Below are 15992 nucleotides of genomic sequence, written 5' to 3'. Positions count from 1 at the left end.
TGGGCTAGGGCTGGATTTTATTTTCCTTCTCTCTTTTTGTTTTATCTTCCTTTGTTTTCTCTTTTGTTTTAATATGCTCTCAAATTTGTAAGGGATCTACTAGCTTCACATCTTGATGTACTGCTGGGTGTTGAACTGTCATTCAAAGCCAATATGTGTTGGCTATCATCAAACGAAGCACATGTGGCTCGAAGTAGATTTTCTCAGTTTCACCATCCCTCTCCAATGAAGATTGAAGAATCAAGAATCAATTAGCAACTGGTTTAAAAGATGCAGGGTTGAATTTTAGGGATTTATTTTTTTGACCCGGTTTTGACACATTGATCCAACAGGCCAGCAGATCCAAGAGGTAAGAGAGATGAAATGAAGAAGTTAAGAGAGATGCAATGAAGAAATCGCAAAATGGGAGAGTGAAAATATGGTTTGGGGCTCATGCAATGAAAATTTAGGGAAAATTGGTGAAAAAAAAATCGGATTTTAGTAAATAAAAAAGGGGAGTAATGGTTGAATCGGTTTTTTCAAAAAACCGGTTGGATCGGCGGGTTGCTACAGTATCCCCGATCCAATTACAAGTTATTCTGGGTGAAATCATCTCTCCGGGTTTTATGTCAACCCAACCTAGCTCAGAGGCCGATTCCCGATTCAATCGGTCGGGTTGGATCGGGTTTTAAAACATTGCTATCAATTGCATTATTTTAAAACTCGACCGTGTGTTAACCTGGCCAAGTAGTCAGGTCACGGGTTGGTTGAACCCTGGGTTAACCTATCAATTGATAGTATTGGTTTTTCAGTCGGCTTGGACTAGATTTGGTCTCGGTTGCTGGTTCAATCGGTTAAACTGGCTTGTTTGGGTTTTAAAACAGTGCCTAATTTTTAATTGCCCTGAGGCAATACTTCACAATTTAAGCATTTTATGGTGTGAAATAATATATATACATTTCACAATTTGAACATTTGAGTTATAGTGTTAAATAATATAAATTTTTTTAAACATGTTTAAAATAAAAAAAAATTAATTAAAAACTTAAGCAAATTATTTCAAACAGCGAAATATTATCACAATGTAGCCTTCCAATAGTGAAATACAAACTTCTATTGTTATAAAATTAAATCTCAAATTAAAATCCCGTATTTAGACTGTCAGGAATATTATCTCTTTTAGAAAAACGAAAACATTAAAAAAAAAAAAAAAAAAAGTACGGTTTACTGATCACGTTTAGCCGAAACATTTTTATTTTTTAAGACCTTTTCGTTCCGAAATTCGGTTTCCAAATTGTCAACTCACGACATGAACGACGAGCAGTCTATTAGATTTTGTCGCGGCAGGGATTAATTCATTGAAATTGACAGATAGATTAGATCCTTAGAACCCTAATTCAAATAAATCGCCTCTTCGTCTGTTCTTGTTCTAGTAGGGTTCCTATATGTTCAAAAGGATCAATAACCAATCCATTGTTTTTGTTGATCGTATTTCTTGGTGAACATATGAAATCCTCAACAACCAGCGTATTTTTAATTTGTGTATTACTCTCCGTTACGTTCCTCAATTTTGTTCATGGCGCCGACTCAGAACAGAATAAGTTTCGTCAGCGACGGGCTACAGACGATGAGCTCGGTTACCCTGAAATGTGAGTTCATGATACTTTTGTACTTACTTTACTTGTATTCACCGATTCGAATTGTAAATGTATGATTGTTTTTTTTTTAATTAATTTGTAGAGATGAGGATGCGTTGGTGAATACTCAGTGCCCTAGAAATTTGGAGCTGAGATGGCAGACTGAAGTCAGCTCTAGCATCTATGCCACCCCTTTGATCGCTGATATCAACAGGTTTGATTCATGATTCTACCAATTATACTCATCTCAAATCAGTTGGATATGATTTTGTATTCTTTTAATGTGATATATATATATATTTTTTTAAATTTTAGTGATGGGAAGCTTGAAGTAGTTGTTCCTTCTTTCGTACACTACCTAGAAGTGCTTGAAGGCACTGATGGAGACAAAATGCCAGGTACGAATAATATTTCTCATATCTGTTTGTATGTTGATTTGGCATATCCTGAGCGTAACTGGAAATTCTATTTTGTTTAATTGTAGAAATCTTAATATGTGATTTTCTTGTGATATTCGGAGATATCTAATCATTCGCTAGAAAGAATATAGGTAAAAGTAAAATCGTCTGATGTAGAGATTCTGTGATTTATTAGGTTGGCCTTCTTTTCACCAGTCAACTGTGCATGCTAGTCCACTGCTATTTGATATTGACAAAGATGGTGTGAGAGAAATTGCACTGGCGACCTACAATGGTGAAGTACTGTTTTTCAGGTAATTTTCCTCTTTGTACTATTCTCTTAGCTATTATGTGATATTTGGTAATTAACGTGGTTCTCAGTTGCCAATATGCCCAGAATCATTGTAGATATATTCATCTTATTTTTTGTTTTTTAGGGTTTCCGGCTACATGATGACAGATAAATTAGAGATTCCTCGTAGGAGAGTTCGTAAAGATTGGTATGTTGGTTTGCATCCTGATCCGGTGGATCGCACCCATCCAGATGTCCATGATGATCTACTTGTTAAAGAGGCTGAGGCTGCTCACATGAAATCAACGACAGGTAAGTTACATCAGGATTTAGGGAAGTTCTGTGTACTTCCCAATGCAGATAAACTTATGTTCTTTGACTTGTCAATCAAGTAGATTCACTACTAGCCTGGATTTCTCTTATCTTATGATTTTTTGCCGAGACTTTAGCTACTTGACTGGATCATTCATTTTAACCTATTTTTTCATGACATGGTCAAGATTTCTAGGATTTACAACTATTAAAAATATAATAAAATGTATAAATAGTTAATTATTGTGATTGTCAGTCTGTGTTTAGCAATAAGAGCGTGTACCTTCTGACAAGAATCAAGTAGCTAGTAACTAATGTTGGTTATCATTTTAGAAAAGGAAGGAACTCCACCTGAACTGAACACAACAGCTTCTACTTCTACGGAAGGTATCCCCAGAGTGGTAAACATGTCAAAGTCGGGGGATGAAAAGAAAGTAAATGAGAGTCAAACTGAAACAAACATAAAGCTTACTACATCAGTGGATAATTCTTCATTGACAGTGGATAATTCATCCTTGACTGCTGGTTCAGAGGGAAATAGTAGTTCAGAGAGTAGAACAAACTCCGGGAGACGTCTTTTGGAAGATAACAACTCCAGAGGGTCTCATGAAGGCAGTTCAGAGTCTAAAGATGATAATAAAGAGGATGCTCGTAAGGCAACTGTGGAAAATGATTCTCAAGCGTTGGCAGATGATGCAGATCGAAGTTTTGAGCTATTTCGTGAGGGTGATGAGTTGGCTGATGAGTATGGCTATGATTATGATGATTATGTGGATGATGCAATGTGGGGAGATGAGGAGTGGCAAGAAGGGCAACATGAGCAAATGGAGGATTATGTGAATATTGACTCACACATATTATGCACGCCTGTAAGTGGTCTCGAATCATTACACTGCTCTTTTAATATATGTGAATATTGACTTTTATATATTTTGGTACTGATGAAATGTATTTGTCCCATTTTCATCAGGTCATTGCGGACATTGATAACGATGGGGTATCTGAAATGATTGTTGCTGTTTCCTACTTCTTTGATCATGAGTGAGTTCTATTTTATGGTGTCACAACTTGCGATTCTAGTTCCCTATTTTTCTTAAAAATATTTAAATTCAGATTCAATGATTAAAGTTGGCTTTCTCTTGTGAACTTGAGCTGTAGCATTGAATGTTGTATGAGAAGTCAGTCATCAATCATATTCTCATATAGCCTTAAAAGTTTCCAAATTTAAAGTGCATGCCTTGTGCTTTTTAAATAACCGGTCCAACTAATAGACACCTTATGAACTGACAGGTATTATGCCAGCTCAGAGCATTTGAAGGAACTGGGTGGTATTGATACTGGGAAATATGTTGCTGGTGCCATTGTTGTTTTTAATCTTGATACAAAGCAAGTTAAGTGGATCACAGATCTTGATCTAAGTACAGATAGTTCAAATTTTCGTGCATATATATATTCTTCTCCAACTGTCATGGATTTGGACGGTGATGGCAATTTGGACATTCTTGTTGGAACTTCTTTTGGCTTGTTCTATGTCCTGGATCATCATGGTAATCTCTTTGGATTGGTCACTGATTTTTTTTCTTCTAATGTGTTTCTGGTTGGAGCATATTTTATTTTAGTTATCCTATTTCTGGCCTTGGTTCAAATTTCAATTTTAGTCATTTTCGAGAGCATGAGTTTCTTTAATCTTTGACACAGTGGCGCCCAGCTTGGATATCGATGCTTTGTGGGGATTATGAATTAGAGTTCTTTTGTCAAGAAAATTGTGCTTGACTGTGATATGACTTTCTTTATTTGCAATTGCCCAATTTCGCTTGTGGAAGTAGTTGTATTAGATTCTTTAGTTTTTGTTTTCTTTCTGCTACATTATTCCTTACGTACTTATATTACGGTTATATCTGCTATATAAAAAAATTTAACTTTGTCTTTATTAAAAAGCACTTCATGGTAATTGAAAATGATTACATTTCAATTTAAGTTTCTGGGATTATGCTTTCCAGGAAATTATATGGATAGTAGGCTCTGATCAAATTTTGTTATGTTTGCAATATATAGCTTTCTTATACCCAGGACCTGCCTACTTTTGTTTTTAACTGGAATTTGAGATAATCTTGGAGATCCTTTACAGTTATATAGTCCCACTGAACTTATATAGTTCACTTTACTTTTTCATATTTTTTCTATGATCCAACTGCTGGTCTAATCTCAATGAGAGACAATTATAATCACTAATAAGCATGTATAATAGAATATAGAAGATCATTCAATATGATATTGAGGCAGATTCTTTATTTCAAGTTGCTAGAGATTTATACAGAGAACTGCAGCAGTGAAGAGGAATTTGCTGTGTATGTATTCATGATTGAAAATTATGTTTATACAAAGATCTCCCTGATTAATTTTTTTCTTTTTATCAAGACTGATTATGAATGTACTAGCAACTTAGTGAAAATTCTCTTTACCAATTTTGAAACTAAATTGTAACACTTTTGCAGGCAAAATTAGAGAAAAGTTTCCTCTTGAAATGGCGGAAATTCAAGGGGCTGTTGTTGCAGCTGATATTAATGATGATGGCAAAATTGAACTAGTGACCACTGATACACATGGAAATGTTGCTGCTTGGACTGCACAAGGAGAGGAAATTTGGGAACAGCATCTGCAGAGTCTCGTTACCCAGGTTTATTGCAGTGTCAATTTCTCAATATGAACTTGTGCTGGAATCACTCATAATATCAAGCGTATTAGTTTGACTGATAATGCATGGATATAGATTCTTGTCTCATGTGTGCCCCATGTATCAGTCCATAAGGAGGCGTACCTTATTTGTAATTGACTTTTAGCTAGTACTTAATCTCTAATTATTTACATAGGACATCATAGATGTGATTATGGTATAACTGTATTAGAATACTTGTTAATATTAAAATGCATGTTCATGCTTAGCACAAAGAAGTTGCACCTAATTCTACTTGTATGGATTTATTTGTCTATTTATTCTGAACTGTTCATACAACATTGCACATGGTGATTTGCTTTAAAGGTCGCTTCATGAGTCATGTTTGTTTCTGCTTTGTTGTAGGCCAGTGATTGTTGATTAGCATAGATACCTTTAGTTGCTTGATTATAGAGCTTTCTGAAACACCTTATTTGCAGGGGCCCTCTATAGGTGATGTTGATGGGGATGGCCATACTGATGTTGTGGTTCCAACCCTGTCAGGGAACATTTATGTTCTTAGTGGCAAGGATGGCAGCAAAGTTCGTCCTTATCCATATCGAACTCATGGAAGAGTGATGAATCAAGTTCTTCTTGTTGATTTAAGTAAACGTGGGGAGAAAAGCAAGGGGCTAACACTTGTTTTGACATCATTTGACGGTTACTTGTACCTAATAGATGGACCGACATCATGTGCTGATGTAGTTGACATTGGTGAAACTTCGTAAGATATTCCTTCCTTGGAGCCGTACTGCGTCCCCTCTTTTCTTTTTTCAAATATCTAACTAAAATGTAAGTCTCCACATGACAGATATAGCATGGTCTTGGCAGACAATGTTGACGGTGGAGATGATCTCGATCTTATTGTTACAACGATGAATGGCAATGTTTTTTGCTTCTCAACTCCTGCTCCACACCATCCCCTCAAGGCAAGATAAATCTGAACCTTTGTTTGCAGATGATTACATGGAGATTTTCCCAGCATGTTAGATATCATTTACATGCTATCATTTTCAGGCATGGAGATCAAGTAACCAAGGGAGAAACAATGTTGCACAGCGTTACAACCGTGAAGGGGTCTTTGTTACTCATTCATCAAGAGCTTTCCGAGATGAGGAAGGCAAAAACTTCTGGGTGGAGATTGAGATTGTAGATAAATACAGATTCCCATCCGGGTCTCAATCACCATATAATGTCACTGTAAGTTGCTTTCCTCCGTGCGGAGTATTGTTTTCACCATATAATCTTTAAATCTTTCTAGATCTGAATCTCTTGAATTGATTCCTATATTCTGTTAAAAAATGCAGACAAGCTTGTTGGTTCCGGGTAATTACCAAGGGGATAGGACGATTAAGCAAAACCAAATCTTTGAACGGCCTGGTAAATATAGAATTAAAATGCCAACAGTTGGAGTAAGGACTACAGGGACAGTGCTGGTGGAGATGGTTGACAAGAATGGACTCTATTTTTCAGATGAATTTTCTCTCACATTCCATATGTATTACTATAAACTACTGAAGTGGCTCCTTGTTCTCCCCATGCTTGGGATGTTCAGTGTGCTTGTCATCTTTCGTCCGCAGGAGGCCGTGCCTTTGCCGTCATTTTCACGGAACACTGACCTGTGATGATTGTCCCATATTAAGATTTACTTGCCGATGTTGTCAAGACAAGAACAGCTCTATTTACCTGAGCCAAGGCCAGATACCTCAATGGATTGAGAATTAAATCCACTGGGAAACAGTTTCTGACAGCAAAGTATAATTTGATCTTAGACTGCCTCAAAGGCGATGGCCTCAACTGGATGATTTTTGAACCAAGAAATTCGGGACTTGTAACATAGTTTAATTTGAGTTTAAAATGTTTCAATACATAGATAGTCAAATGAGGAAATAGATATTTATTGAAAGTTGAAGCCTCTCTTTCACAGTAATTTCAAATGGAGATGTGAGCTTGGGTAGTTAAGTATTTAAATCAATGTTTTCAAAACCCAACCGTGAAACCTGGCAAAGTTGCAGGGTCTCGGGTTAATTGGAAGTTAAACTGGTTGACAAAAACTTTTAAAATTTAGCAAATATACCATTAAAAATTACGTTACATCCCTATAGGTTTGAAATTTAGCAAATACACCCCAAATATAAATTGGTCGGTGACTGGTTGGCGGTGACGACACCCTAGATGCAGTCTCAATCATTCCTTCAGCCCATTCTCCTTAAAATATATCGAAGATCTGGCCAAAATTGGATTTCGACCAAATATCAACGAAGCTGGCGTCTGCATTCCAAGCTAGATCTTATCGACATCAGCGTTAACAACCCTCTCCATCACCTAGAAATTACTCCCCTTTTCCTCCTGACCAAAACTCACCTCACCCCACCCCTGTTAGCCTCACCATTCACCAATCGCCGGCAAAAGCCGATTGTTGTTGCTACCAGTTTTTGTTCGATTTCCGGTCGATTTACTAACCGAAAATCAACGTCGTCACCACCATTGCATTCACCGGTAGTTTCTTTTCAAAAGCTCTAACATCTCGACTAGCAATTGTTCGCTGATCATCCTCCCAAATTTTAGGGTTTTGGATGAATAGGAAAAACATAAACTCAACCCGTTGAAGCTTTCGCATCTTGATTCAACCGGTCGGGCTGGACCGAGTTTTAAAACAATGAATTCTAAATAAAACCAAAGTACAAATTCCTAATGACCTACTTAACATTGGGTTGCATGAAAATCAACTTTAAAACGATTGATAGTCTTTTTTGGAGAATCATCTCATGCAAAACTGCCCTTTTGCCTTTTCTTTCCCAGGGAGGGAGTGTGGAACATAAGACTGTTTCCACCTTTTAAGTAAACATTCTATCAGTAACACATTTGTAAACCACCGTTGGGTGTCATAATAATAAAAGTAAAAAAAGGTTTTATAAGCTCCACTAATAAGAGTGATCATTAGAGTTTTTACCTATTCGACAATTTCAAGACGTTGGGGGATTAGTTGAGATGCATGAAGGCGAATCTGGAGACACTCAGTAATTTAAAAAAAAAAAAAAAAATTACAAAAGATAGCATATCATTTGGATGAAAAATATGGGTTTTCATTTGGGATACATAGCATAATTCTTTGTATTAGGTGGAGCACAAATACATTTAAATCGTTGTACGGTTGTATATAATTCAGTATAACAGATAAAGAGAAACCTTTCTGCCTCCTCTATATACAAATATGAATAGTTCCCCGCCTAAGAACACTCTTCAGCCAAAAGGTGTTTACAGAAAGCAACCATATGTTATTCATACATGAACAATTCAAAGGCTAAATTCTGAACTATTTACAGACATCTTGTTTTCATTACTTATCACAGTATCAGATTGTATGCTCGCGCCGACAATGTCACCATGCACTTTGGTGAATATATTCTGCTATCCACTCAATATCCTTCTAAATGCTTCCAAGGTTGGAAGATGATGGCATATATTCCCAAAATTTCTTTCTTACGGATGAACACCCTCACCCAAAGTAAAGCAGAAGTTTCTTGGGGATGCAAGTCTGCAACCAATAGATATGGCTCTAAACTCTTGCCATAGAATAACGCTTAGTTGAAATAAGGTCATTATAATAGGTTTATCCTCGCAGGCTTACAGCATCATTAAGTGAATAATGCAGAAAAACATTTTGGAGTTGCAATATAACTGAAAACCAAACAATTTAATGCCACTCCTAAGAAAATAAGACTAGCTCACATATGTTTGCACCTTTTTCCTGATTTTATTGACTCTATTATAGCCAGCAACCTAAAGGTTGTATCAAACAAGTGCTCCCTATAAACCATTTCTCAAACTTTTGCACATCAGTATGCAATAATAGAAACCTAATGATTTAACATAAGATTTCCATTCTTGTGCTGAGAAAAGACATATACTTATATAAGAATATCAATTTGTTCAACTCATGAAACAATCTATGATTTTAAGCAAAAACAATTTACATATACAAAAGCAAGAAATACATTAAAATAAGATATCAATGATATGAGTTCCAATAGAACTGTAATCAACCCTAGAAGCATATCCAAAGTCTTGAACAACAAGCAGAAAAGCTTACATCATCATGATCAAAAGACCTGCAACACAGGCCTCTTGCCGAGCCTCTTAATTTCTCTATCCATATTCCCTGTAAGCATCAATCCAAACATCTTGTAATCACAAAAAAGAGACCATAACGGGTGCCCAAAAGTAGCCGGAACATTTCCTTCAACAAAGAAATGACTATACCAGGCGAATCCATAACCAAAGATTGGCACACACACCAGAAAGCACCAATTAAACAATATCGAGAAAAGCAAAAAGATAATACTACTGAGTGTTCCCACAAAGTGCCAACGCCTTGTACTTTTTTTCGAGTGTTGGCTCACATAGAAAGCCCAAAACTCATCTAAGCTCCTAAAATTCATGTCCTCAAGCAATGGTAAACTAACCCAATTCAGAAAAAGAAGTTTTTATATCTCGATCTTGATCCTGATTGACAGGTGTCCTTTGAAAACCCTCCCTTATCAAAAAAAACAAAAAAACCAAAAAAAAAAAAGGCAAAATTTTGATTATCTGGGTGGGTTTAGTTTAGTTTGGTTTGGTTTGACCAGGAAAAGACTGATTGGGTTTAGTGGTGAATGGTGATGAGATTGTGGCTATGATTCAAAACATAAACAGAGACCAAAAAAGATAAAATCTTTGATATGGGTTTGACTGTAATTTGGTGGGAAGATATTTGTGAAATGGATTGAATGATTACCTAAAGTAGTTTTCGATGTAATTTGGGAACAAACATAGTAAACAATAAACATTAAGGTGAGTTGTAGTTTTGCTCGGTCTTCTTGTGACAAATCAAGGTAGGTTTCTTGTCTCTGCTTCAATGGTTTCTTGCTACACTCTTTCCAAAGTATTTTATTATTTTATGGTTGGTCCAATTTTTATTTTATTTATAATTATAATTTATTATTGATCTTTTTTTTAATGATACAGTATATAATAATATAAATCTTCAACTTAAATCATTGACATAAATATTATGTCATTCTTATGTAACAATCCAATGATTAGACAAGTTTTTAACATTTAAACTAAATTAATTTAAAATTTCTCCAAAAAATTGGTAGATAGTGATAGATGAATAATCATGAATTTGTCAAAATAATTTTAAATAAATAATATTTTTGGGTTTTATCATATTTTAGATTCAACTAACCACTAGTTTATTAATATCACGTCACAATTATAAAACACATACAGCAAATATTTAATTTTAAAACTTTTTAAAGGAAATATACTTATAAAATGATATAAGGGTATTTTTGTCTTATTAAATGGCAGAGACTACAAACTTAAAAAAAAAAAATTAGCAATAAATTCAGGGGTAAAATTGTAATTTCCCTCCCTTGGAATTGGTACTATTGTCAATTCTATGGGAGTGTGATTCTATTTTTATAATAATTTATGGTTTTTGTTATTGTTGTCATGATGAGCTCATCGTCATTTGAAGAATCTGAAAAAAAATGTGACAATTGGCAGATACCTAGATTGTCTTTCTTTTTCTTGACCAAAACAAAAAGAAAATCAATATTTTCCTAAATCTCAATAAAAATTGGAATGGATTCCTAATCAGAAGGTAGGTTTATATTTAATTAATTTCGGTAGGTCAAAAGTTAAGTCTTAATCTTGAACCCACTATGGGATTGGGATAAGGTTTATAAAAATAATCCCCTGCGCTATAATTAAATAACTGTTCAAATAAATAGAGAATTTTATACTATTACTAAAATCTCAAGGGACCATTTGGGATATTATAATTTAAAATAGAGTAAACGGCTTTTCTCTGTCCAAATAAAGGCTTAATAACACTTTCTTATCTACAGACTTTTAATATACTATTTTATTATCTAAATTTGTATTCTGTGTCTAATTTCGGCATCGTTGCGACGCCACACCACTACTATTTTCTTTCCCGATCATCACTCACCAAAACCCCTCAAACCCTACTCCTACCAACCCTCGCCAATCATCGATAATTAAGTAATTAGAGTTTGTGCAGCTACCTCTCAAGTCAAATTATGATCAATCCCAACTACCAAAATCTAACCTTTCACCATCAAAAGATTTATTAGTCTTCCCTCTTCAAAAGTCCTAACAGCTCAAAACGAGTTTGCTCTCTGTTCGCTGTTAGAATATAAATTTGAGTAATAAAATGATATTTTAAAAGTTTTTGAGTGAAAAAGTGTTATTAAACCATTATTTGGGTGAAAAAAAGTCGTTAGCTCTTTAAAATATAGGTTTAAAAATTTAAATAAGTGTCAGTCAAATTCACAGTTTGGACTAAATGAAGAAATCCCCAGTAAGATACACAAGAGGATAAAGTTCATAATATATAAGTACATTAGTAATTTTAGTTTCACAAATTTAATACAAAAATATCCCATTTCCTAATTTTCTTCTTTATCTGATTCTTGGAGAAAGAAAAATAAGAAACAATGGCATAATCTCACATTATGTGAGATCCATTTTTTGCCTGCTACACAAAGTTACCAAAGAATAATAAAACTGTACATTGATGAAATTTCTCCTCCATCTAAACCCATTTCATGCCTTAGACGTGATCCAAAATTTTAATAAATTAAATGAACTTATGCTCACTGCTCTTTTTTTGCTTTTTTGTTTTAATCTTTTTTCTGTTACTTCTTCATGATACAATCTAATTTCTGGGCATCTCAGTTTAGAAGACGCGTTCACCAGTAGCATACAGGTTCCAGAAAATGGTTGCGGCGAAGTAAAGACCGGCAGTGACAGTGAGGAATGCTTGAAAGGATCCAAGCCATTGAACAAAGTAACCAGTTCCGATTGTACTGACTATTGCAGCTAATGTTCCTGCTGAATTTGAAATACCATGGAGAAATCCTGCAGAATCTGGGGCTATTTCCTGATAACATAAACCAGGGAAACTAATTAACTTTCAGGTTAAATTTCTCCATACATAATTAATATGAATAGCGTTAATTGTTCTAAAGGATTTTGTCATGACTGAATGGGGAACTTACTTGCATATTTAGGAGAAATCCTGCCTGGCTGAAAGAGCTGAAGCTCAGAGCAGCTGTGATAAGTGTAGCTGCAACTGCAGGCGTCTTGGCAAAATTCAAGCAAAGCAATGACACTCCAGGTCCCATGAAACCGATAGACTGTTAAATCATGGTTATGTATCAGTAATGTGATTGTGAGGAAAATATGCACTGAATGTATTATGAGCTTGATAGAGGATTTACCTGCATAACCTTTCGGACTAAAGTCACAGGGTAGCCTGCTTTGATTAAGTTATCTGATGCTTTACCAGCAATATAGCCACAAACAGCCATTGTCCCCCACGGTACGGCACTGAACCAAGCTGCTTGCTTCAAGTTCACGTTGAATACCTGTATTCGCCAGAAAGAAAATGTATCGTCATTGAAGTGCTCATCATGCTGTACAGAGTACATGCTCAAACAGTATCAAAATAACCCCCAACATGATTTTTGGTGAATGCATTTTGAAACTTTCAGAACCTCTATCCTTGTTTGACTCTAATATATAAATTTTCCTAAAATTAGTAGACAGAATTAAAATTAGTGCAGTAATTGAGAATATTGGGACTTACAGTTCTGAAATAAATAGGCATCCATGTGAGAAGAACAAAGTATCCCTGTAATATGAAGGAAGTTCATAAGTATTAACACATGGAAAACTGTTAACCATGGCGAATGACTGTTGTGTTCAGATAATGAAAACTCACCCAATTGTTAGTAACATTAGCCAAAATAATTGCCCAGGTTGGCATTTTTGATAATAAGAGTCGCAGAGATGGAAGCTTTCCTTTCTTTCCTTTAGAATCAGTTTTTCCGGCTTGGATTAATCGCAGCTCTGATTTGCTGACAAAAGGGCTATCTCGAGGATCATCGGTGGCCATAGATGACCATGTCGTCATCCATAGCACCCCAAGAGATGAGAAGAGAAAGAAAGGACCAGTAATCCCAATTGTTGCCAACATAATAGGAGTAAGAACTAAACCGACAACATTGCCGAGATGAAATCCAGCCATGGAGATTCCAACTGCACTTGCTCGTTCATGACTCGGAAACCACCTAATCAAAGAGACACATCCAAATAGCTATCAGTCAAAATTCCTTTACCAGATTATATAGTAAATGAGCTTGTCATACCACAAATAATTGCAACTAAATTTAGGCACCCATCTAAACAAATAGCCAAAATTCGCGTAGTATTATGCAACGAATGCATAGTAGGCTTAGCAGGACATAAAAATAAACACAGTATATGACTAAATGACAACCTACTAATTGACATTATACCTTGATGCGAGGGTGCTCATGGCTGGCAGAGCCACGCCTTCGGCCAGTCCAAAGAAGGCGCGAACAGCTAAGAGGGCGGCTGTAGAATGGTTGGCAGCCCATGGAGTGAAGAGTGTGGACAAAGACCACAACACCACCCCACATGCCAGCACTCTTTTTCCTCCATATTTATCCACCAAAGCTCCTCCTACCACAGAGGAGAATATGTATCCCCATAAAAAGGATGACTGCAACACATGATGAACATATATTTCAATTAGCACATACACAATCACTTGTCAGAATTATTTACATCTATTAAAAGTGTAATATTAGGATGTAGTAATTCTTCTTCAGCAAGAATATTTAATTGCTTGACTGGTTCTGATCTGGTTATACAACCGTCTCAATACTTCCTTTTTCAGTATCTCTCATCATAATTAATAAATAATCACCCATTTCCATTAATTAATAAGCTTCACTGTCTTTACTTTATTTTACACTGTCCTACGTAAGTTCTTATCCTGATTTGGATACCTTAGCACCCAGGCTGGGATAAGGTTAGGTTGAAACCTCAACCAATCAGGCAGGGAGGTGTACCCTAGCGTACAATAGAATTAAAAAATAGAAAGAATGCCGTGTGAGACCCAAATGATCTCATATGTGGGTCCATCTTTGATTGTCTATGTACACAATTTGCTCACAAAGAAAATTAAAAATTGGCTTCGAAGAAAGGGACACAACACCGACAAGAGGCCCCCAGCCCCACACTTCTCCTAGTTAAAGGCAGAAAGAAGAGCCGATAGGATTTGGTCTCTTGCTGTACTGAGAACAAACAAATAATTACCCCACCAAATCAAAAAGACGAGAAAAAATATCCCAAATGAAAGAAAATTACCTAGACCAAGTTGTAACTTGAGATTTTTGAATTCCCAAAAGAAAAGGTGTATGGATCCAATACTTTTGACATGTAGGTTGGTCATTTCATTATTTAAGTTTCTTTTTTCAAACGGCGTCGAGCTAATAATAACATTTACGTTTTCTCAACAACCACATGACGCACTACCTTTCTTTTCTTTTATATTCTTTTTTGCTTCTTCTTCTAATCGTTCTACCAGAAACTAGAACGACAGGAAAATAAAATTTTACTCTGTTGACGAAGTATAACTTTTTAAAAGAGGTTGAAGATTATCCAATATCCATATGGATAATTTAAGAACCCGAAGAATTGTTTATATAAATTATAAAAATCTTTTTTTTTTTTTTTTTTTTTCCATTAAAATACATCCAGAGAATCCAACTACCAGTTCCAAGGAGAAGACCGAGACGTATTCTTATAGGACATTAAAATAATAATAATAATAACTCTTTGGTAAACGAACTACTCTTGAGTCTTGATCATCAAAGCGATGAAAACAAAGATAGAGAAATATTACCTGAACGATGCCGAGGAAAGAGCTGGACCAGCCATATTTGGCGGCCAGAGGAACGATAGCCACAGACATGACAACTCTATCAGCATTACACAAACACATGACACATGCAAGTAACGCCACCACCTTGTATCTTTCTGCCACCAGAACTTTCGTTTCTCCTCTCCCTCCTCCGATTAATAAACTCCTCTCGATTCCCTCCGCCGTACACCTCACCACACCTCCTCTCTGTTGCTTCTTTTTCGTTATTACGTCTCTGCTGGTTGAAAAGGACATATTTTCTCCCCATTTGACGCCCCCGGATGTTGTGAGGTTTCTTGGCTTAAACCCCAACTGGGATGTTCTAAAGTTGATCAAGTTTGATTGAGAGTTGAAGAAACAAGACGGCTTTGGTGAAATAGAGGAATGCAGCAGAGATTTAGCTGCCATGTTGCAGAGAGTTTGAGTGATATCGAGGATGAGAGAAGGAACCGTTTCAGGATGTGGTCTTTATAAATAAATGAATGTTGGTGTAGAAAATTATAAACAAAAAAGTCTTTAAATGAAGCACTAAATTATCCCAAAGAGTTGGTGAGTTGTTGAGGAGGATTAGACGAAATGCAGAACAGAAGACTTACTATTGAAAGTAAAAAAATAAAAAATTCTAAAAATAAAAAAGTATTTAACGTAATATTGTTTTTGTTTTGAGGGTTGGTGACAACCACTGAGCACTCCTTAAAAATACACTTGGAGGGCTTTTTCGTCCACGAAAAGTTTAGTAAGAGGTGTGTCCTACGTGTCAACACGTGTTGCCCACTTTCCATGGTGTCACCTAACCCTCTTACCGTCTCTAGTTTCTACCACCTACCACAGGGTAACTGGCTACCGGAACTGC

General features: G+C 35.8%; 3 protein-coding genes across 3 annotated transcripts; 1 reads left to right on the top strand and 2 right to left on the bottom strand.

Annotated features, from left to right (window-relative positions):
* Positions 1–1198: 1198 nt before the first annotated feature.
* LOC116134571 (protein DEFECTIVE IN EXINE FORMATION 1) lies at positions 1199–7276 on the top strand. Its single transcript, XM_031420252.1, has 13 exons — positions 1199–1628; positions 1720–1830; positions 1932–2014; positions 2211–2328; positions 2452–2618; positions 2952–3487; positions 3589–3659; positions 3909–4165; positions 5114–5295; positions 5772–6055; positions 6143–6260; positions 6349–6531; positions 6639–7276. Exons 1-13 carry the CDS (start codon positions 1486–1488, stop codon positions 6954–6956), a joined length of 2571 nt encoding a protein of 856 aa, XP_031276112.1. The 5' UTR covers positions 1199–1485; the 3' UTR covers positions 6957–7276.
* Positions 7277–8414: 1138 nt separating this feature from the next.
* Positions 8415–10082, bottom strand: LOC116134632. The gene is made up of 2 exons (XM_031420312.1): positions 9428–10082; positions 8415–8869 (listed from the first exon to the last, which is right to left on the bottom strand). Exon 1 carries the CDS (start codon positions 9771–9773, stop codon positions 9435–9437), a length of 339 nt encoding a protein of 112 aa, XP_031276172.1. The 5' UTR covers positions 9774–10082; the 3' UTR covers positions 8415–8869; positions 9428–9434.
* A 1640-nt stretch (positions 10083–11722) lies between these two features.
* Positions 11723–15790, bottom strand: LOC116134577 (probable anion transporter 3, chloroplastic). The gene is made up of 7 exons (XM_031420262.1): positions 15122–15790; positions 13707–13933; positions 13130–13478; positions 12995–13039; positions 12627–12773; positions 12405–12542; positions 11723–12286 (listed from the first exon to the last, which is right to left on the bottom strand). Exons 1-7 carry the CDS (start codon positions 15545–15547, stop codon positions 12083–12085), a joined length of 1536 nt encoding a protein of 511 aa, XP_031276122.1. The 5' UTR covers positions 15548–15790; the 3' UTR covers positions 11723–12082.
* Between the last annotated feature and the right edge of the window lie 202 nt (positions 15791–15992).

Source organism: Pistacia vera, unplaced genomic scaffold (assembly GCF_008641045.1).
Source record: "Pistacia vera cultivar Batoury unplaced genomic scaffold, PisVer_v2 Contig29, whole genome shotgun sequence".
NCBI lineage: Eukaryota > Viridiplantae > Streptophyta > Magnoliopsida > Sapindales > Anacardiaceae > Pistacia > Pistacia vera.
Note: the sequence above shows the minus strand (reverse complement) of the source record. Positions and strands in the feature narration are given on the sequence as shown.

What these genes read in the sequence shown, in the direction of transcription:
- LOC116134632 (XM_031420312.1), bottom strand. Translation starts at nt 9,773, where the DNA reads ATGAATTTTAGGAGCTTAGATGAGTTTTGGGCTTTCTATGTGAGCCAA.
- LOC116134571 (XM_031420252.1), top strand. Translation starts at nt 1,486, where the DNA reads ATGAAATCCTCAACAACCAGCGTATTTTTAATTTGTGTATTACTCTCC. An exon ending in GAGCTCGGTTACCCTGAAAT is followed by an intron (nt 1,629 to 1,719) that starts GTGAGTTCATGA and finishes ATTAATTTGTAG; the next exon opens with AGATGAGGATGCGTTGGTGA. An exon ending in CACACATATTATGCACGCCT is followed by an intron (nt 3,488 to 3,588) that starts GTAAGTGGTCTC and finishes CATTTTCATCAG; the next exon opens with GTCATTGCGGACATTGATAA.
- LOC116134577 (XM_031420262.1), bottom strand. Translation starts at nt 15,547, where the DNA reads ATGGCAGCTAAATCTCTGCTGCATTCCTCTATTTCACCAAAGCCGTCT. An exon ending in CTAATGTTACTAACAATTGG is followed by an intron (nt 13,040 to 13,129) that starts GTGAGTTTTCAT and finishes TTCATATTACAG; the next exon opens with GGATACTTTGTTCTTCTCAC. An exon ending in TAGTCCGAAAGGTTATGCAG is followed by an intron (nt 12,543 to 12,626) that starts GTAAATCCTCTA and finishes ATGATTTAACAG; the next exon opens with TCTATCGGTTTCATGGGACC.